The sequence below is a fragment of the Peromyscus californicus genome, unplaced genomic scaffold, assembly GCF_007827085.1.
Source record: "Peromyscus californicus insignis strain IS unplaced genomic scaffold, ASM782708v3 Scaffold_15__1_contigs__length_86483966, whole genome shotgun sequence".
Classification (NCBI taxonomy): domain Eukaryota; kingdom Metazoa; phylum Chordata; class Mammalia; order Rodentia; family Cricetidae; genus Peromyscus; species Peromyscus californicus.
This window is the reverse complement of record NW_026294447.1, coordinates 6383158-6406607: the sequence shown is the minus strand read 5'-3', so window position 1 is coordinate 6406607 and position 23450 is coordinate 6383158. Positions and strand designations below refer to the sequence as shown.

At 39.8% G+C, this 23450-nt stretch overlaps 1 protein-coding gene across 8 annotated transcripts in view; it reads right to left on the bottom strand.

The window, feature by feature from the left end:
- Positions 1-23450, bottom strand: part of Crppa (CDP-L-ribitol pyrophosphorylase A) — a 308706-nt gene that overhangs the window by 159409 nt on the left and 125847 nt on the right. For all 8 annotated transcript variants that reach the window (XM_052738357.1, XM_052738356.1, XM_052738355.1 and 5 more), the window contains one exon: positions 10807-10901. In XM_052738357.1, the coding sequence (XP_052594317.1) occupies positions 10807-10901 (95 nt within the window). The remainder of the gene's footprint in view (positions 1-10806; positions 10902-23450) is intronic.

Sequence of the window (23450 nt, the reverse complement as noted above, 5' to 3'; positions counted from 1 at the left end):
TATTATATGTACCAGGCACAGGTAACTGTGTGCTCAAGTAAGCATGCACATGAATGTATATAGATGTGAGGACCAGAGGATTATCTCAGGTACAATTCCTTAGGTATTATCCACTTATTGAAAGACAATGTCAATTCCTAGTCCAGACTTACCAAGCAAGCCCCAGGGATGGTCCTGTCTCTACCGTCCCAGTATTGAGACTGCAAGCACATATCACCACACACAAGTTTACTGACATGGGTTCTGGGGAACTAGCTCAACCTTAGTGCTTGCAAAGTAAGTACTTTTTACTGACTGATTTATCTCCCCAGCCCTCAGGATATTTTTAAAGTAGGAATTTCTTAACAGTAAAGAGAACATTACTGAAATTCTGAGGACTTCACATGCTGCATCCGAATTCAGTTCTTCACCCACTGCTGGTTCATTGTCTAGAGCTCACTCCTCCGTCACAGCTTCTCTTGTCCTTACAGAAGGGTGACATCAGCCCATTTCTGCAGCATCTACAATCCTGTCTCACCTTCCATCTTCTCCTCTTGTGAACACAGTCCTTTCTCTGGTTATGAAATCAGTTAGAACTTCTTAAGTGTGCTTAGTATTTTCAACTCTTCCCAACTCTTCACATGATTGGCAGATGCCCAGCGGCTACCTATTTATCTACAGAAATGTATCTATCTGGCTCATATCCAGGCAAAGATATATTCCAGAAGTTTGCTTCAACATATCCTATCATCGTTAACCACAATGATTTATGGGATTCCCACCATATACACAAAACCATGTGAGGGACCCCTGAGAAGAGGTGGTGAAAGTAAAGCAACTAATTATAGTCCAAGCAGGATATGCAGAATGACACCATAGTTAGTGGGTCTGTGCAGAGGTCTCAGAATTAGAAACTGAAGCCAACTCCATGGGGACAATGAGAAGACACCAAGCTCCAAAACATAAAATCAGCGAGCATGCTGGCACAAAGGAAAAGTGAAAACTGCATAATTTCAAGGCACAAATAAGACAACATGCCGGAACATGAAAACAATATACTTGTGAGAGAGATGTTCTGTATAGATTGTGGGGGCCTTAAATGCCCAGCCACACCTTGGGGACTTTGATTTACAAGTCACCGCAGATGCAGATTGCCAATGTAACGAAGAAAAAGCACATGGGTGAGTTCTAGTTGTGGGCCCCTGAAACAAGTTTTCAAGTAACAAAACGCCATGGATAACTTATTCATAAGCTCAATGGGGCATTTTGTTTTACTTATTGTAGAAACACCATACCCTGGAATCATGATTTAACTACAGCTGCTGGGACAATGAAATAACCTACCTTTTTACACTTTAAAGTATAACTATACCACAGTCAAACAGTTGAGACGCACTTCCTAACTCAATTCTTAGATGAAGCATTAATAAATATAAATGATACTTCTTTAAAAGTCATGTGCCCTCTAACTGGATCACAACAATCGAGAAAGTAAAATTATAGTAAGCACTAAAACTGTATCTTGATTTAAAAAGCACAACTTCGCCGGGCGGTGGTGGCGCACGCCTTTAATCCCAGCACTCGGGAGGCAGAGCCAGGAGGATCTCTATGAGTTCGAGGCCAGCCTGGACTACCAAGTGAGTTCCAGGAAAGGCGCAAAGCTACACAGAGAAACCCTGTCTCGAAAAATCAAAAAAAAAAAAAAAAAAAAAAAAAAAAGCACAACTTCTCAGTATGTGCCTATTCACTAAAAACTAACGCCAGGCCTAGTTACACATGGGGTAATCCTGCAATTCAAGGGCTAAGGCAGTATGATTGAACGTTTGAGGAAAGTGTGGGTTATGTAATGAGTTCTACTGAGGTCCAGGCCAGGCTGTAGGTGAAGAGATGAAAGGGGTTGGGGAAGATGGCTCAGTGGGTAATGTGCTTGCCACAAAAGCTTAAGAACCTCATGTCAGATCCCCAGGACACACATAAAGAGACAGCTGTGGTGTTGACTATATGGAATCCCATCACCAGGGAAGCAGAAATAGGAGAATCCTTAAAGTTTGCTGGCTAGCCAGGCTAATTGAATTAGTGAGCTCCAGACTCAGAGAGGGAAACTACCTCCAAAATTAGGGTGAAAGATTGAGGAAGACTCCCAACATCAATTTCTGCCCTTCATATCCATGAGACTACATGCACACGTGCACACAGAGAAGCATACATCTTAAAGAAGGAACACTGGAGGAAGGAGGGAGGAAATCAAAAGACAGAGTTGGGACTGGTGGAAATGGGAACAGGGGCTAGGGATGGAAGGAAAGAGTACTGGGAAAGATGACTGGAATTGGGGGCCATTTTAGGGCTAAGGTAGAAACCTAATGCAATGGAAACTCCTTGGAATCTACAAGGATGACCCTAATGAAGAGTCCTAGTAATGGGGGATATGGAGCCTGGACCAGCCAATTTGTGGGCCAGGTCCTCTGCATATATGTTATGGTTGTGTAACTTGGTGTTATTGTAGGACTAACAGTGGGAGCAGCAGGGGGTTGTCTCTGACTCTTTTTGCCTGCTCTTAGGACCCTTTTCCTCCTACTGGGATGCCTTGTCCAGCCTTGATATGAGGGTGTGTGCCTTGTCTTATTGTAACTTGTTATACCATGTTCAGTAGATATCCCTGGGAGGCCTGCTCTTTTCTGAAGGGAAATGGAGGAGTGGAGCCAGGTGAGAAGGGAGGTGAGAGGGGAGGGACTGGAAAGAGAAGAGGGAGGGAAAACTGTGATCAGGATGCAATATATGACAGAGGAATAGATAGATAGATAGATAGATAGATAGATAGATAGAGAGATAGAGAGATAGATAAAAGGTTAACAATTAAATATACCAAAGAGCCAGTTTTATTGGGGAGGGTCACTGTTTTGATCCTTCGGTGCAGAGAACTAAATTCCAGACCTTATGTATGCTAAGCAAGCAGTGGAGCCCTGTATTATGACATTAATCTAAGAGAACAATTTTTGTAATGTCCAGTATGGATTTTCCTACAGGGACTACTTCCTGTATGTATAAAACCAATTTACTGAACTAATTTCATGAAAATAATAACAACATCAGCTGGTAACTCTGGCTATTCTACTGTTCTATTGTTCTGACTACTCAGCACTACATTTGTTAGCAGTTGTGAACACTGACATCATGTCCATGCAGACAAAGATACAGAGAACATTTTTATAAGTCATCTTCTTAAAAGAGAAAAGGGAGTATGTGGGGTGGCTTGGAGGGAGGAAAGGAAAGGGAGTAACTTGCAATTATATTATAATCTTAAAAATTTATTCAAAAAGAATATAAAGTTTATCACATAAAATATAATCTCGAAAAAGGCAAAGATGTTTTTAAAACAGAGAAACACAGCAAGTGACATTTAGAATTACCTTAGCTCTCTCATTAACAATGTTCTAAAACCATGACAACCAATTATAACAATAAACAAATTTCCTTGGATATGGTATGAATATAATTAATAGCAGCATGAGCTACTTAGAGTCCACTACATTGGGACTTTCTTTTCCCCTCTAGTAGTTCTCAGATAATCTGGCTAATGTCCAAATAAACCTAATGTATTCACCAGAATGATCTGCAGGTAGTTTCTAGTCTGGCACACACTACACACACACACACACACACACACACACACACACATACACCCTATATCCCAAATGAGTCCTTGCCTGTAGCTAGAGTTTTCCTGCCTGGCCCACAGTCAGGACAAATCTCTCTCACCCACCAGTCCCACAGCTGCTCAGACCAAGTAAACACAGAGACTTACATTGCTTACAAACTGTATGGCCGTGGCAGGCTTCTTGCTAACTGTTCTTATAGCTTAAATTAATCCATTTCTATAAATCTATACCTTGCCACGTGGCTCGTGGCTTACCGGCATCTTCACAGGCTGTTTGTCATGGCGGCGGCTGGCAGTGACTCCCTTTCCCTTCCTGTTCCCTTAATTCTCCTCTCTGTTAGTCCCGCCTATACTTCCTGCCTGGCCACTGGCCAATCAGTGTTTTATTTATTGACCAATCAGAGCAATTTGACATGCAGACCATCCCACAGCACTTGCCTCTGTTCAGAGTGGACCCTAGATAACAACTGTCTTTAGAGTGTCTTTCACTATTAACTGTGTTCAACATCTGTGGTAGTTTGAAAGAAAATGGTCCCCTTAGGGAGTGGCACTATTAGGAGGTATGGCATTGTTGGTAGAAGTATGTCACTGTGGCATTGGGCTTTAAGGTCTCCTATGCTCAAGTTACACCCAGTCTAACACACAGTTTATTTCCTGTTGCCTGAGGATCAAGATGTAGCACTCTCAGGTCCTCCTTCAGCACCATGTCTACCTGGATCCTACCTTGCTTCTGGACATGAAGATAATGGACTAAACCTCTGAAACTGTAGGCCAGCCCCAATCAAATGTTTCCCTTTATAAGAGTTGCTATAGTCATGATGTCTCTTCACAGCAATAGAAACCCTAATTAAGACAGCATCCCAAAACAAATGCCTGGTATTTTCATATCAAAATGTTTCTGTGGGTAACAAAATAACCATAAAAATCACTTTATTTTTGCTAAATAGATCTTAAATTGCTGTTTCATTTTTGCCTTTCTTCTGGCTTCTTTTGCTAATCTTGATGTTTTGTTTGCCTAGTGACATACACTGAATTTTGTAAGGACGTAACAAAAGGTGCAGATCTACACATTGTGCGGAAGAGCACAGTTCTATCCACTAACAAATGCACTGCACACTATAACAACAGGCACAGATCTGCACACTAGACTCAACCTGTAGGCCATTAGGAAAAATAAATCAGGCATTAGAGAACAATTCCAACAAAGCCAGACCCTGCCTTTATACCAGAAAACAAATGATTTTCAGTTAAACATAGCTTGTCATTTGTGGTTATAGAAAACAATAATTAAATTCTGTGCTCCAGGAAACAGGAAGTGCTGGATGAGCCAAATACATAAAAAGCTCAAACAGTGCCTGATCGCTTGGAGTGTAAGTCAGCATTCCTTATGACATTCATCTCTTTTGTTACAGGAATGCAAAATGAACTGAATGTACTAATGTGTTTCATGGGTAATGTGAAATTTAAAAAAAAATCGAAACACCACAGATTTTCCTACAGAGAGCCAGTCAGCAGCAGCCAGCATGAACATTCTGTAAAGACAAACAGGACACACTTGTCCAGCTCAGTTCCTCTTCACGTGATTTTCATGCTTCACATGGGAAGCAAACCATAACGCAGACGGAAGCAGTAGTAAACTGAGCACAGCCTGCGAGGCTGGCTCTGGCTCTGTCCTTACTCCCCTCATCTCCCACTGCCCTATCTCTGCTCTGACCTGTTTGATTGGCCTTGCATGAGGCTCTTCACAGACCGTTCACAACATGGCTCCTTTGAGTTTGAACTTCAACTAAGTAACTCCTGATGCCCCACTGCCTTTTACAGCTTAACTAAACAGCATGTCTGTTGAGAGAGTTCATTTCATAACTTTCACTTCCAAAACTGTTTTCCATGATTCTCTTATATAAGCAGAGATTATCTTCTCTCATGTCAAGGACCTGATGGTTCAGATCCCTGGAAACTGGCAAAATCTTCCTGCAAGGAAGGCTCATGGAGCAGTGAAATCTTCCTCTGGACCAAGTGTGACAGTTTACAACAGATTGACCAGTGTGTACAAAAACTAGCAACTGCGGCTTCCTCCTCCTGGATGGCTGCAACTTGGAATGCTTCCTACAGAGACTTCCTAACTTCTGGTGTCATACGTAATAAACACCCTGAGGTTCCAGGTTTTTGTGCATAGTTGGTCTTGCTCCCTCAGAGAGAGCACAGCCCACCCAATCCCAGACTATCTGTACTTGTGTCTATTCTTTCTTTATCCCCTCATCACCCCATACTGATTTCCAGAGCCAACCCATTCAGGACACAGCTGCATCCCTTACGGTTTGTATTCCCTATTATGTACTGTATTGTTATCCACTATGACGGAAAACTCCTTAAGAGTCACACCTGCTTAGCTCAAGTCACTACAGCCAATGGTGGAGTTATCGTGGGCATCGACTGTCTTGGGGGTCAATGAATTAAGTAATTAACGAAAGGCTAATCACATCTCCTACTTACCCATCACTCACTACTTTTAGAACAGTATAAATATTTTCAACATTTTCTGAGAGTTAGAAAGAAGTGACTGAGGACTGGTATTAGTAAATTTTCTTCTGACTATGAAACGCTACCTGAGAGAAAACCTTAAGGGAGCAGGGTTTGTTCTGGCTCACGTCAGGGCACACTGCCAATGACGTGGGGAACACGATGGCAAAGCAGGTGGCTGTTGCTTAAACAGTCTCAGCAGCCAAGAAGCCAGAAATGGCACTAAGCAAAACCTCTCAAATCCCACCAATCACTCACCTACTTCCACTAGATTCTCAAACAGTGATAGAAGATAGAGAGCAAGTATTCAAAGACATGAGACTGTAGGGAACATAAATCATTCAAATCAGAATATTCCACCTCTGTCCCCACAAGGTTCATGGCCATCTCATTACTAACAAATGCATTCAGTACAACTGCAAAGTCCTCAACAGTTTCAAAAGTCCAAAATCTCTTTGGAGACTCAAGACAAATTCTGAAATGTGAGCCCTTATAAAATCAAAGAGGTAACACACTTCCAACCTACAATGGTACAAAGAAAACACCCGTTCCTACAGGGAATGATGGGGGCATAGCAGGGAATGGTCAGACCAAAGCAAGGCCAAAACTCAGGAGGGCAAACAGCAAGCCTACAGCAGCATGTCTGACATCAAAGTTCATGGTGGAGTCATCTGCGTACAGTGAGCATGGGGAGCCCCGCCCCTCCCACCCTGGGGCCAGCACCCTGCACACACTCTCTTGAGCTGTCTCCATGCACTGCAGCAGTTCCTCAATAATCTTGGCACCTACAACAACATGGTGTCTTCACTGCACCTTTGCCTTCAACTTCACACTTTCATGTCTGGCCCACCAAGCAGCTCATTGCAGGCAGCCTGCCTCGGCTACAAACCACCACAGGAGCTCTCTAAAGCCTTGGTGCAAGCCTCCCTCCATGCATTGTGCATGCTAGTGAAAGAAGTACCCTGTGGGCAATGCCAAGTTCTGCTGCAAGCTCAACATGTAGATGAACTACAAGAGAGACCACTTTCTTTCGTAACTATAACCTTCTGTGTCAAGGTGGCAGAGAAAGAGACTACTTCCTTCCTCAGGCACCATTCACGTCACCACTGCAGAGCACAGTGCCCAGTTTCTCTTTATGCCAATCTTCTTAAGTAGAACCACCCTTTGTCCACAGCTATTCTGTGCACGTGCCCCTTTCCTTGCTAGCATACATGTTTTTCACATCTTTCTGCTCTACTTTCTATTATCTCTCACTATAAATCTCTCACTATAAAGCAATAGACAGTGCTACAGACTGAATGCTACATTGTCTTGAAATTTTCTTTACCGAACTAACCCTGTCTTAGTCAGGATTTCCATTGCTGCAATGAAACACCATGACCAACAGGCAAGGTGGAGAGGAAGGGGTTTATTTAGCTCACACTTCAGCATTGCTGTTCCTCACTGCAGGAAGTCAGGACAGGGATTCAAACAGGGCAGGATCCTGGAGGCAGGAGCTGATGCAGAGGCTATGGAGGGGAGCTGCTTACTGGCTTGCTTCCCATGGCTTGTTCATCCCACCTTCTTATAGAACCCAGGACCAGCAGCCCAGGGATGGCGCCACCCACCATGGTCTGGGCCCTTCCCCATTGAACGCTAATTGAGAAAATGCCTTACAGTTGAATCTCGTGGAGGCATTTTCTCAACTGAGGCTCCTTCCTCTCTGATGACTCTAGTTTATGTCAAGTTGACACACAAAACCAACCAGTACAATCCTATTATTTCTGTATTCCACCAAGTGGCTTCTAGCAAAATTCTCAGTAGAACATGTGTGTCCCTTCTAAAACATTTGAACAGTTTTTACTGTCCATGCTTTTACCTTCATTCCCCTGCACACCCAGGGGGAAAAAAAATGCCTTTAAGCTGTTTACAAAATTCTAGTGTTTCACTAGGCCACAGATTCCTCCTTTCACATTCCCCCTGAAATCCAGCTGCAAAAGCCTACAAGCTACATAGTGTAGCTACCATCACAGCAACAACCCCACACCTCAGTGTTACTTTTCTTGTTGTTGCGACAGAATCCCTGGCATAAACAACCTGGAAAAGGACGGACTGGGCTTGTCCCCCTATCTGAGCGGTTACAGCTTATCAGTGCCGAAGGCATGGTGAGTGTAGGACAGCTCCTGCTTGGAGTAGCAGGAACTTGAGCTGGTTACAGCTCTACAAATCAGAAAACAGCTTAGACCAGATGCGGCCAGACTATAGCTCTCAAGCCTGCGGTCAGTGGCCTACCTGCTACCAGACCTCACCTCTTAGAGGTTCCACAGACTGCCAACGGGGTACCAAGTGTTCAAATATATCAATCAAGTGGGGGGCCTTTCGCATTTAAACCCAAACAGGCCCCACTCATCTGCATCTACCTCCCAGAAGTACCTCTGAAGAGCTATTTCTCTGAAATTCAAGGCCCAGAAAAAATAAATCAAATGATGACAGCGAGATTAATACTGAAGTCCTACAATTGTAATTCCAGTCACATGTGCATCCTATGTATGTGGGCTAGGAAAGGTGTCTCTTAACAAGTAGGCTTCTCCATTTAACTTCCAGCCACTTCATACACGAATTTGGTGTTTTCCATTATGTTTCAGTTAGACATTTGGGTCATCCCAAATGTATGTTGCAAAATTCTTCCCAGGCAATTAGCATAAACATACCCAATCTCTTCCTTCAGTTTCAATGGGAAACATTTCTCCTATTCACATCAATAAAACAATCCCCCATTGTGTGGGGCACAGCTCCACGCCCACACTGATCTGCCCTGCAGACTTCAGCAGTGTGACGACGTCATCATTTTTATATGCTCTTTTCAAAGACAGATAAAAGCTCGCGGTGTAGAAAGTTATAATAGTCACCATTTTGTGCTTTTTCTGTAAAGTATGGGCTGAAAAACACAATGCCACAAGATAAATCTGCTTTCATAATGGAAGATAAATCTACATAAAACCAAATTAATCCCTTTCCAAGGGAGCTACTTCTTCCAGACTTAACTATAATCCTGTCAAACTTTAAAATTTCATATTGTTTTTTTCTTTCATCTGTGCTTGAGAAATATTAATTAACAAAAAGCATTTGGCATCAACCAACACCTACATTCACACACTGGTGACATGAACTTGTACAAATTAAAAGCCAGAAGATTGCTTTAATTGTAAAATAAAGGGGGTAATCATTGGGTGATTTTAAAGAAAAGCACTGTGTGTACAGAAAGCTACACAAAGCTGTTAGGTCATGACAGTTAAAGAGGACAGCATCCTGATGAGTATCTGTACTTTAACAATTCACAAAGCAAGAAGCCAGGGAAAGCTAAGCAGAGATGACAGCCCCTTCTAACATCCACCATGATTCTTTAGGGCTATGCAAACTTCCATTTTCAAAAACCTAGATTGACAACGGGAGGAAACGTGAAAGCTCTCACTTTGCTGGGGAGGTTGTGGTTCTGGGGCACAGAACACTCAGAACTGTAGCCTAAAACACTCTTGTGGGGCAAAGTCTCCGCAGAGAGGTCCAGACTGATAAAAAGAATTAGACCATGAATAAACAAGAGGCCTGAGAAAGCCGAGGGGCAGCAAGGATGGAGGTCCCAGGGAGAACATGGCTTCAGTGTCAATCCTGAAAACAGCTCTCGAAGGAGCATTATGCCATTAATCTAGAAACCATCCGACAAGCCTGAACTTCTCTTAAAAGTAGATAAAATTATCTGTCCTGAATACCATAGGATCTCAAAGAAGTATAAGAAATGAAGGAATAAAAAGCAAAATGATGTTCCCATAAGTAGAGATGTACACTGGGAAGACCTATCTACAAAACAGATCCAAAATAACCTAGCATTTAATACACTAAATGAAATAATAAACAATCCGCCTTGGAATACTTAGAAACAACAGGGAAAATATCCACTCATTGTAGAAATGAAGAGTAAAGTAGCAAATTAACAGATTTTTCTCACGCTTGGAAAGAAATACAAAGTGGAAAGTGAGAAGATTCTAAACAAATAAAACCAAAGAGAAAGTAATAATTAATCATGCACATCCATCTAAAATGGAGTAACCTCTGAAGAGGAAAATTAAAGTAACAGAAAATACTAAGAATATGGATAACACAAGAATTATTAAATAAAAAGGGTTAAAATTACAAAATAAAAAAGCACTTTATGTACCTTAGAATACCCACCAGAAGTAGCCACTATGAACTAATCTTTAACAAAACAGTTGGGCCCATGGTTCTCAACCTGTGGGTCCCCACCCCTTTGGGGTCCAATGACCCTTCACAAGGATCACATATCAGATATTCTGCATATCAGATATTTACATTACGATTCTTGACAGTAGCAAAATTACAAGTATGAAGTAACAACGAAATAATTTTATGGTTGGAGGGTCACCACAACATGAGGATCTATATTAAAGGGTCACAACATTAGGAAGGTTGAGAACCACTGGCCTAGAAGAATGGACAGGATGGAGATGCTTCAATTACAGTATCAAGAGGATGAAGGATCTTAGGGAAAGAGGAATAGCAACATTATGTTTGAAAGATTTGTGAGCTTTGTCAAGGAAGATACTTTTATACCACAAAAATTTATGAGAGCTAATCCTACTCAGTCCTTGAATACTTACATTTAATTCATTTTTTAGCACTTCCTTGAGAAGATGCCCTACAGATTCTTCATCTTTTGTGTTCACAACCACACAAATCTCTTGTGAAATTTTCTCTGAAATTAAAAATAGAAAAATGTTTAAACTTTACCATTCAAAGAAAGCATAGAACAAAGCCTTATTATTCAAAAACTTGTGCTCGCTTGACTTTCATCAACCTTGAGTAAGATGAGGGAGAGTCTAGCTCCAGGCCAGGGAAAGTAACCCGAGCTATGTGCTAAAACATCCTTAATGCCCTATACCAGGCAGGCCAATGCATCCAGACATTAAACACTGTGTAGTAGACATCCATTAAGCACACGTGAGAAGTGGGAGATCTTGCTTTACATTTTACAGGGAGTAACCAGAAGTGACATTTATGTGACCACTGCCATCCTCCCTTGCTCATAAGGAGTCTCCCAGATTCTCAGATATTCCCCCTTATAGGGAGTTGTTTCCTTTAAGTCATGCCCAGACTTTCCTTGGCATGCATCTATACTGTCAATGCAATACAGCTCAGGTACTGTTCGGATTCTTACCACAACAAATGAAAATAGTTGAATTTTCCTCCAACTTGTTAGGTTGAGATAGCTTAAAAGTTAAAATATAAACCGGGTGACACGGTGGCATTCACCTCTGAACTCTCTGTGCATTCTCCTAAAAGATATGCAATCCTGCTCTGCAGCAATCTGAGGTGCTGAGGACATCACTCCAGCTGTCAAGAACTAAGACAAAACCCTAATTTGAAATAGTATTTCCCAAGCAAAACTGGATGGGTCAGCATTTGACCTTGCTGCATCATACATGGTGGCTTATGTAATAAGTCTTCTACATAAACTAATCAATTAATAATCTTTTCAAGCAAAGCTAGAAAGGACAGTTAAAATAAGATCACCAGCTAATAATACTCTTGTTACTAATTCCCATTTTATCAAGAATCCTGTTTGTTCACAAAGCTCTAGTAATGTAGAGAACATGGCGACCATAGAGGAAAGAAATATTATGAATATGTATCGTGAAGTCAGAAGCCCTCATTGCAGAGAAGGGGACTGACGTTCATAAGATCCCAGGGTTCTTAGTAGTAGAAAAGGGATACAAATCCAAACTATTACATTTACAGACCCAGAGCTACCTTAGAGGGAAAGGCATGGAACACTTAGTGAGCCTTCAAACATCCCATATTCCTCCATTGTCACTACCCAGGTAATGCCTCAGTGTGAGCATGTATTATTATCTAAGTTACAATTCCTGCTTTCACTCCGCCATACGTAAATACAGGTCTTCATAAAGACCACGCCTTCCTAGAGTGATACCACACTTGTAATAGTTGCTATAAAAAGCTGTTCACACACTGTTTGCTCAGACCCTTCAGTTAAGAAAACTAAGCATATGTAAACAAAGGAATTCCAATGAAATGAGATTGAGAGAATCCCTCTTGTGAATTTGGAACTGCCATACCAAGCTAGACTACCTTTACATCACCTCATCTCTCGGGGATCTGTTTGCTTACTTGCTAAGGATCTATAATTCCCAAAAGTCTGTAGATACACAACCCTTATAAAATCCAGTCTGATGAAGAATGGAGATAAAGGAGCCAGCCTGTAAGTGTTGTGGAACATCACCCAGTTATGAAACACAGACTGCTGACAAAAAAGATGATTCTGTACAATTAAATGAGATTAGAATTTACCCTGGAAAGGTGAGGAGGTTTTGCTTAGGAGTGGAAGCAAGGAATTTGTAGAAATTCACAGAAACAAAAATGCAAATAAGATAAAATAGGTTGAGGTAAGAAAAGGACCCATAAGCATAATGTGATCAATAGGCAGCAAAATTACTAGGAGGTGTTTAGCAGGAAAGGCTAAGGCAGGATATCCAGTGAGACCAAGGTCATGCGATCCCTCCCAAAAGACTCTGCTGATAAGGTAACCATCCTCCAACCAGAGTCTTTTGAAATGAAGTCAACACAATCGATATACATAAACTTAAATACTTAGAAGGAAACATGGCTCTCCATCATCCTTGAAAATGCCTAGAAACATTTCTAAATGTTTCTAATGCCCAAAAAGTTGAATGTATGACTACAAAGTGACCTGCCAATTCAACAATCAGTGTGTCGGCACTACAATCATTTTTGGCATTGATAAACTACAGATAATTAAGAATTGTTTCAAGTAAAAAAGTAACAAGTAACATATAAATTGTTCCTTCTTTGTTTTATTATATATTCCTATGCAAGCATACCCCTCTGCTCAGGTAAATTACTAGTAACAAAACTAAAGCCAGCAGTCTTCGACCTCTTTAAAACAAAAGTCTACTAAAAAATAAACTTTAATTATATTTGCTATTCATCTTAGACAGTACTTCAGATATTTTAAATATAGAACTTTTACTTAGGAATCTTTCAATGCCATGTAAATTTTCCAATCAGTTTCAGTAATGCAGAGTTTTTAAAGAACAACATTAAAATACCAAGTCTTGCCGGGCGGTGGTGGCGCACGCCTTTAATCCCAGCACTCGGGAGGCAGAGCCAGGCGGATCTCTGTGAGTTCGAGGCCAGCCTGGGCTACCAAGTGAGTTCCAGGACAGGCGCAAAGCTACACAGAGAAACCCTGTCTCGAAAAACCAAAAAAAAAAACCAAGTCTTTCAATGATCATGAGTCAGTCCCGAATCTCCTGATATCTTCCTTAACTATTCCTAACAGTGGTTTATAGCATCTAGCACAGCATCATTTCACAGTTTGTTTCCAGTTGTTCATTGGTAATACTATCAGTTGATACTCTAACTTTATTTTCTATTTCAGTGAAAAATTATTTTTATGTAGATCTTACAGTAATTTTGTTAAGTGTATTTATAAGCTCTAGTCTTATATGCATACATATAAACATAGGATGATTAAAGTATTTTCTCCTTGCCAAATTATAATTGTGTCTGATAATTTTAAACAAAATTTTATATTCCCATTAAGTCCTGTCATATTTATAATGAATAGTTAAATTATTTAAAGATGAGAAAATTACTTTCTACTTTCCAGAAAATTGTACAGGACTGTTATCATTTATGTAAGTTTTAGAGTTCATGAGTAGAGTTGTTGTTTTAAATTATGAGTGTTCATAAGCTCTATTCTGTATCAGTTTAATACATTGTATTTGTCTAAAACTGTGTCCATCTAAATTCTCATGACTGTTAGCAAAGTGTTAATAATGACTTCAGTGCTCACAGGAACTTACTGTCCTTTTCTCATCAGGTAATAATTACTCAAGCCTTGACTACTTTACTAACCAAAGTACTAACCATTGTATTAGCATTTTCTCAGAAAAGAAATTCTTGGTATTAGAGTACTATGTAACAATATAAATGCATACACCTAATTCATCACCCACTTAACACACAGTTATGTGGATGGGAAGTGAAGGACTCATATGGGAATAATAAAGTAAATGAAGCAAAAAATTATCATGTCATGGATCTGTGAAACCAGGCAAAAGCATGGGAGTTATCTGTGAGGTTCTTGAACCCTTTAAACTTGAAAACATTTTAGAATAAAAAGTGTCCTCACCTTATAAAACAAATAAGATACAAAAATACATTAACATATATTAATAATAAAAGAAATTAAAATTCCCATCCCTACCCATTAAAGATCATGAGAGCAAAACCTAAGTTACGATGATCTGGATTTGAGGCCAAGAAACAGTGGCAAACGGTGGTGCTCTTTGTGCAGCCTGCTCCTGTAACACAGCTCCCACCGTTTGTAGACCACACAGTGGACCATATGTGAACACCCTCTATTAAAAATGGCACTTTCTCCATCTGTTCCTGCCCCAAGACAAGACTAATCAAAATCTTCAATTACCTCTTCTAACTCAGTTCCTCCGTCTGGTTGAATATTAGAAGTTACTAGTAGCACTCTTTCCTACCTTCAAACTCTTCAAATACACAGATTTTGTAACTACTCAAGTTTCTAGCCTGAATTTTGTGAAGTTCCAAAAGTGACCCAACATACAGCCAGATTGAATCTCTGTTTAACTGACACCAACTTTGTATAATTTGAGAATTATAAAAGTTTCCCCTCTTTAAAAAATATGCAAATTGCCTCCCATAGCTAATTAGCCCCCTCCAGCGGTGTGACTCTTCTGAGGTAATATTTCAGTTTTCTTTAATCTTCTTGGATAGGGTGGCAATTAGAGAATGGAGAGTTTAGAAAGACATGGTGAGCCACCCACGCACTGAGTCTTTATATTTCTTATATAAAACAATAAAAGAAAACTAACCCCAAAATGCCAGTACTTTATCTGCAAGTCTCACCAAGGTTTACAGTTTAGCAGTTTTTCCCAGTACTCTAAAGATGACATATGAAAATAACAACACATTTAATAATTATAGATATCAGGAACTGGACAAGCATTTAATAACGAAGTTTTATAAAAATTCAATTAAATATCTGAGATGCTTCTGGAAGTCATTAGGTGATACCCTGGTAGTGTGTTCAAGTCTGAACTGAGAAAAAACACTTTTTAAGAAAAGTCAAACAAACGTTCTTCTACTAAGCTACATCTCTGTCCCGATTTTATAATGTCTACATAGAGTCTGAAAGCAAAAATTTTGATCATAAATAAAAGTATACATAAAAAGACTTATCTCACTATTGAAATGTTGACATTATTAGCATTTACTTCCCAAGATGATAAAGTATGTATCGTTAAATCAAACCAGTGAATAATGATGGGCCATTCTAGTTCTAGTAACCCCTTTCCTCAGAACTGAGTCACAATGAAACAGGGAGATGGCTGAGTAGGTAAGACCACACACTCGAAAAGCAAGAGGGTCTGAGTCTGAATTCCCAACACCCACATAAAAACCCAGGAATAGAACAGCAGAAACAAGACAATCACAGAGGCTTGCCTGACTCCAGCTTTACTGAAAGACCCTATGTCGAAGGAACAAGGCAAACCATGATAAAGCAGGACAGTGTAGGACATTTTCTGGCCTCTATGCATGCATAGACAGAGGTATACACATATACACATACACACACACGTATACACAAACCACACATACACATCTCACACACACACATACACACCACACATACACATACCTACCACACACACACACACACACACACACACACACACACACACACACATACACACACATCTATACAGATACACCACACACAAACATATAAACACATGCACACACAACACATACAATTTAACTTTTTTCTGCATGAAAGTCTCTGACTTCTGGCCTGTGTGCATGCATGGGCACAGGCATACATAGACACACACACAGACACACAGACACAGACACACACACAGACACACACACACACACACACAGAGAGTTAGATTATGTATGGATGTATCTAATATATGAAAACTAATTAATACAATTAAAATGCCTTGATTCACACTCTTTCCAGAACAGGTACAAAGTCAGTGTCAGAGGTTGTGGTTAGGAAGAACCTCTAACTACTTTTGACTTCTCTTGTCTTAGGAAAAATATAACTCTAAATCTGACCAAACTGCAGGATCCAATTGTCATATTATCAAAGACAAAGAAACACACAGCACTGAACCACACATAACTAGATCACCTACAGGCCAAAACAAAAGATAAAACTTTTTAAAAAAGCATGTAAGGATACATTAAATAAACTTAAAATGTCTTTTGTTTTAAAAACAACATACAAAATATGATAAGAAAACTGGGCATGATAGTACATGATTATAATTCCAACTCTTGGAAAGCTGAGGTAAAGGAGTGCCATGAATTCAAGTGTGCCTGGGCTACAGACACAGTAAGTATCAGTTCAGTCACGGCTACTTGGCAAGAAGCCATCTCAAACAACAACTGTGATAAGAAGAGGCAGGCACGGTGGCACCTGCCCACATTCTCAGCACTTGGGCGTCTCAGACCAAAGAATTACAAGCTCAAGGCTACAAAATGAGAGCATTCATGTATACACAGATACAGTGAAGGGGGTAGTGAAGAAATCACCATAAATTCGGATGACTTTATGTTTGAAGAAGGCATGGGTCTGGACTGTGTAAAGATTTGGGGGAAACGATAACCCGAATATGCATTAGTCCTTTTACCCACGCTACTTCTACTCATTTAGGAAGTATCTTGGGCTAAGGAGACAGCTTAGTCAGCAAAGCACTTATCACAGAGCATGACAACTTGTAGCTGTCATGTCTCTCCTTTCCTCCCTCACCAAACAGCCCTGATGAGGGAGGAAAGGAGAGAGAGAGAGGTGGGTCCAAGGAAATCACTGGCTAGCAAGTCTTGTCAATCAGTGAGCTACCGTTCCAGTGAGATATTCTACCTGAAAAAGTACAGTGGAGAGCATTTGAGGAAGCACTAAATGTTGACTTCCGGACTACACAGCAAGCTATTCTTCAATGTGGATATATTTTTGTCAGTTCTAAAATGATTGTTTGACGTCTTGTATTTCTACTAGCTGAGATTGTTCCCATATTTCAAGAGCATTGGGTAGTGTAGCACTTCCGTGTTTTCCTGGAAACAATCCTGTCAGTGGTGGCCATGACAATAGCGACTGGGGGAAGGCAGACTGAATTATCATAGAGGGTTCATTCCCACTGATCAGGAGTTGTAGTGGCTTTGGAATGGAAGTGAGCACTGTTACTGTTTCTTCTTCCTCTCCTCTTCTGGAAACGTGAAGGAGTATGGCACGGTCTCATTTTTCCAGGACAATGTTGAAAAGGGAGAAGAGATGGAAGAGAAGTAGTGGTAGGACAATATGGACTATTCATAAACTCGGTTCCCGGGTGTACCCGTGAGCTGTACACAAACTGATTTGACACAAAATATCATGCTGCAGACTCTTAAAGTGGATGTAAGTGATAAACAAGGTACTTGACAGGTCACAGAGCAGAACCACAGGAGACTGATCCAAACAAAACCAGAGTAGCTTTGAGAAATGCAACGGACACTGGAAACACAACTCGAGATAGTTACAGCCGGGACCATCAGGAACTGTGTGAATTTACTACTGAAACACTAATAATGTAAACACTAATAATGTAAAATTTTACAACAGACTATAACAAGATAGTATTATCTTATATTCTGAATATTAATACAAACAATGGTGCTTGGTATCCAGAAAACTGGGCAAGTCTGAACTCCTGGGGAAAAGTGTCAGTATAGGTAATTTTGCTGGACTCACTCATATATGGTGGGATTACCTGTCAAATATCTTAAAATACCAGTTCAGGAAGTGCTACACTAATCAATGCTCTTGAAACATGATGGGATGTCACATGTGACAGTCTTTCAGGAAGGTGAAATTCAAGCAATATTCTAACACAAATCTCTCATGAGAAAAAGGATGCATAGTCGATAAATTCAAAGGTTATGAAGGAAGACCAAATTTAATTTGCCATCCTCATATTATTTCCCTTCAGATAAACAAAGTGAAACACCAGCAACATTCAGTTAGTTCCAGACACAAGAGAATGCAGGGCTATACTGTCAATTTTCTGTGACACTTCAAGTTTATTCCAGCAGGCCTCTTTTTCTACTAGGTTGGCCTCTCATATCAAAGCTTTGGGGTTTACAGGTAAATAAGTTTACCTATGTTTAATCCACAGGTAGTTATTTCTGAAAGATATTTGGCACCCAAAACACTAACCCATTCAAAGTAAGGGTAGCACCTTCCATCTCCTGTTGAGCTCTGGGAATCAGAACCTAACAGGTTCTGCTTTCTGTCCCTTAAAGATTGAGTGGCGTCAAACAGACTCACAAGTGAGGAATAGTGACATGAGCCTGTAGTTCCAGCACCCAAGGGGCTAAGGCAGAACACCATGAGGTCAAAGCCAACCTGGGCTCCATAAGGAGCCCTTGTATCGAAAGAGATGAGGAGACAAGAAAACGCGGCACCACTACGGAACCTGGATACACCATCTCAGTTACATCCTAAGGTCACGGGGACAGGGGAGGCTGTTAGTGTGGGGGGGGGGGGGGCGGGCAGCAAACGAAGGGACAATAATCAATGTGCCATCAAACGAAGGGACAATAATCCATGTGCCATCACTACAAGAAACCGGGAAGTACAGGCTTGCCAGGACATCAAAACACACACGTGAAGATGTCAGCTCAGCCTTGTGTGGAGAGAGCTACACTGATCGGTGCTCACTGAAACTGAAGCACAGCCACATTGAGGCAGATTTGTTAAAAGCTGTTGTAACCATATTTAAAATGTTTAACCACATTTTAAAATTAGTCACAAGGTGCCAGAATGAAATGTCCTTCCTTAGAATTGAGTGTAAGCAGTGTGCATGTGGCATCTTCTCTTAGCACATACTTAAGTGAAGCCACATACATGTTGTACTATTTTCTGGTAATATATTATTTTCCCTTTTAAGCATATATTCATTCTCAATTTAGAAAAATAAATTTGAAAGAAATATTCTCTTCTAAGGTTCAAGATACATCCACATACTTAAAAAAATGTGTCATTACTTTGAACATACATGTCACACCTGGGGTTGGGGCTTTTGTAACACTTACCCCAGAGTGAGGCACAGGTGACTGGCTTCCATCTGGTACCATCTTACTTGATGCTTAGTAGCTCACTGTGACCTTTGACATTTTTTAAATGATACACTTCCTTGCCTGTCCTTGAACTGACATTTCACTGATGACAAATTAAGAAAATTATAAGATTCAACAAACAAGAAAACTCCATTTCTCCAATCTTGACCCAAATATTTAACTTTCTAATTTACATCTTTCTTAACAATAAAATGCTGAAGAAACCAAGTTCCTTTTAAATTGTTACAGCCTTCCTATTCTTATTAATGAAAGCTTGACGCAAATGTTCTTGACGCAAATGTTCTCACATATTCACGCAAGATACCATCACAGCACTGTTTTCAAGACAGTAAAGAACAAAAACTATTATGTACAAAGAAGACTTGGTATTAATGGGGGAAATGTGGGAAATTAAGTATCAGTCAAAAGCGAGAAACATCAAAAAGCAAGGTTTCTGAATAAATCTGAGCTGTCACTTCGCATTGTCCAAAGAAGCATGGTTAACATGAATGGTGCCCTCACTGAGACTAACAAGGGACCTCTGACAAGAACATACCACAGAGGGAGAGAAGTCCAGTTATACCCTGTGGAAACCTGACTGCCCCTTGTTCGTCTCTTCAACTTCATTCAAAAGTTTCAAAAGAATTTTGTACCTCAAATCACAATACTAAGTAAATGTTAAAGAACCCTAACAAAATGAAAACTATCCATTTTCCATGCGCGTAAGACACCAAAGCCAACACAATAGGTCCTAAGTTTCCATAATGCAGATCCAAATTTGTTCCGATGTAATTTATCTTCTTCTTCCTTCCAGTCAAAGCCGATTTAGAAGCATCTCTGCATCCTTCTGTGTGTGCACAAAGGAAGTCAAATGCTTTCCTATCAGCAGAGTTTTTCAACAAGGCGAGGGGAAACAAGAATGAGAACACAGATTTAGTTTTCTTATTATTGGGAAAGAAATGCACCTGCACATTGACGTTCAAAACTGGGAGGTGGAACTCTATTTTCCAAATAAAATGTAAAATTATTAGCCAGTAAAAGAAGTTACATTTCAAACAAATCAATTCTCCTTTTAAATAAAACAATGGGAAACCAATAAACAGTGACCAGGAAAAAGACACAGATCTTTATATGAATTAATATTAACCAATTCTAACTAAAACAGCTAAAAGTGATTTTCAATTTTAACTTCTCTTTTTATATTTTTATATAAAGCATCATATGAAAAGAGGCACCCATAAGCCATTTTTATAGCATAAGTTTACTCAAGTTTGTACAATTATCACCAGGACAGAATAAAATGAATTTTTATAATACCCTTTAGTCACAAAACTGAATTATTAGGCTTGCTGAAGGGCAATATTGAAAAAATAAATATGCTCTTTTAATGAAGAAATTCCATAGGGGCTCTTTTCTTAGAAAGATTTTAGAATATTGACACTTTTGCCAAGATATGGTCAGCATATTAAATCAAGTGTGGTTTGAGACTGTTTGTACGGCTTGTGTACATCTAGATAAAATATGCTAGCACTGGCGTCTGTTACCACTTTAACATCATTGGGGTTTGTCTGAACATGCAGAGCAGGCTTGGGTGGGCTCAGTCAGTTTGTGGCAGGGTGGGGAAATACAGTACTCTTTGTTCAGTGGATGTTTACAAACGTATCAGTCAGCCCAGGGTTTTGTTGTACTAATTAATCACACAGCTCTGAAAATATTGTTTTCATTTTTACTCAGAATAAAAGCTGGAAAGAGTTAAACACTAAATAACATGGACCAAATTTAACACGCTACCTTAGGAAGAGGAAATGCTAGGGCTGCATTGTTTTATATAAGTGTAACAGTAATTTGTAATTAACTGTATTTTAGGACAGACCCTATGGAAGACAGCCATGAGACTACCACTCTCCATACACCTTTCTGTGGTGCACCAGAAGTAGGAACCCATATAGGGAATGATGCTCAGTTAAATCAAGTTAAAAAAAATAGCAGGAGATGAAAATTAGATTGGGAAATTTATTCCTATTTGGAGATGTGAGTCATATGCTCACCTGAAATTAAAGACCTAAGTCAAATATTAATGAAATGAGATTTTGTTTTCCTACCAATAAAATTTCCATACTAAACCAAAGATGTTGACTTGATTATAAATTAAGATGGACCAAATACCTTTATTCCAGTAAGTAGTAAACGTGCCAGGAGAAAAGGCTCCTTCATCTGACAAAAGATCTTTAATTTTTTATCAGAGTAAAGTTTTAAAGTGTGAAAAATACTAAGTAAAAAGAAAGTAGCCACATCAAAGTCCTCGCTGCCCATTCAAGAGGGAAGTAGCTGAAGTATACCAAATTACAGAATATTCAGCAAACATATTCTAGCATGGGAAAAGTCACAAGTTCTACCCTAAATTAGGAAGGTGTTGTCTACACAGACTAGATTTATAAAAATAAAAATTAAAAAATCTAAACACTACACAACTGCTCATTTTTAAACTATTATACTTCCACGTCGTTTTTATTTCTGTTCTCTCACTGGCCATGTCTAGAAAGTTTTCATTTAGTTATCATCCATTTTGCATCTGTGATGTAAGCAGCACCAGGCACTTTCTAGAAAAATACTAGGAGGCAAGGTCTTTATTCTCCAGAAGATCAGCTAAAGGCACAGTCCTGATCCAAAGGCATGGAATCTAGACAGGTTAAATTAAAAAACCACCAGGGTGTCCACTGAGAAAGCTTTTGAATCCAAGGTTGTTACCACTCTTGAACCTAGGAGAGTGAGGTCAAAAATGAGGCAGACTAAAGTTTCATGCAATAGCCATCTTTATTCAGGGCCTCAGACAATTTATATTCTGAGAGCATTCTAAGGGTTAAGCAAGGTCCATGTGGGCCAAGTTCACTTGCTCTCAAACTGTATACAGCCACAAGGGCAAGATCACATGAATTTAGGCTTATAAAGGACAAGTCATGCTTGGAAACATCATCCTGAATAATAATGGGTGAGGTGATGGGTAATATGAGGAAAAACCATTCCCATTATTACATCTGGGAAGGGCATGAAAGCACGTCCAAGAACAACCCATGTGCAGATTCTTGTCTGTTTATGTGCACTTTTCTCACCAGCTCAGAACTCTCCTCACACAGCTTCGTTCATGGACCAAGTTCCAACACAAGATTAACCCTCGTGCCTGGCCAAATGGGTCTGCATGGTTGGAAGTGAAATGAGAACATGACCCCAAAAGTTGGCATGTGGATAATGCAGACCTGTATCTGAATTGTAGATAATGTTCTTAACAATTTTGAAACACAGAAGAATATGCCTCCATCTCAGTCTCCCTACCAGCAAACTGTGAGAAGTAATATTATTCTGAAGAATAAATGAGCTAACTCATATAAGATGCCTGGCATGAGTGCAATGTGCCCTCAAACCACACACATATGTTACACTAGTTCTAGATTACAGCAGTATTTTTAATGGCATAGGGATGAATGGACACATAGACCGAATGAAGCTGTGCATCTTTTGGAAGCAGAAAGACAGTAAGGCGGGAGGGGAAGGTCATACATTCCGATAACTTTAAATCTTCAAGGACAAAAACTGTACCTGTATCTGTTACCATACAACTATTAAACCCAAAGCAGTAACAACAGATAGAAAGGGAAGAAAACAATAGATATTCCTTCCATGCTTATTGAACCATGATCTGAAACAGGTTCAACACATATTAACACTGTTACCAACACTGAAATCCATAAAAATTCTTCAAATAAAAATATTTATTTTGGTATATAATTTTGTGACAAAATGAACCATGAACTTAAAATAACTAGAAACATTATAGTATTTATCACAGTGAACATAAACATTTATGTATTATAAGTTTCATTTTGTGGTGACTCAAATCCCACTGCTGATACAACATAATAAATGATGTGTTTTCAGGAACCCTGGACAAAGGGTGGACAGTGCTTTTCCCAGAAGACATGGGTGATTGAATGAAAATCTCAATTCCAAGCACAGGATACCTTCCTATGCCTTTCTGGTCAGGGAATCTCAGAGGCCACCAAAGCAA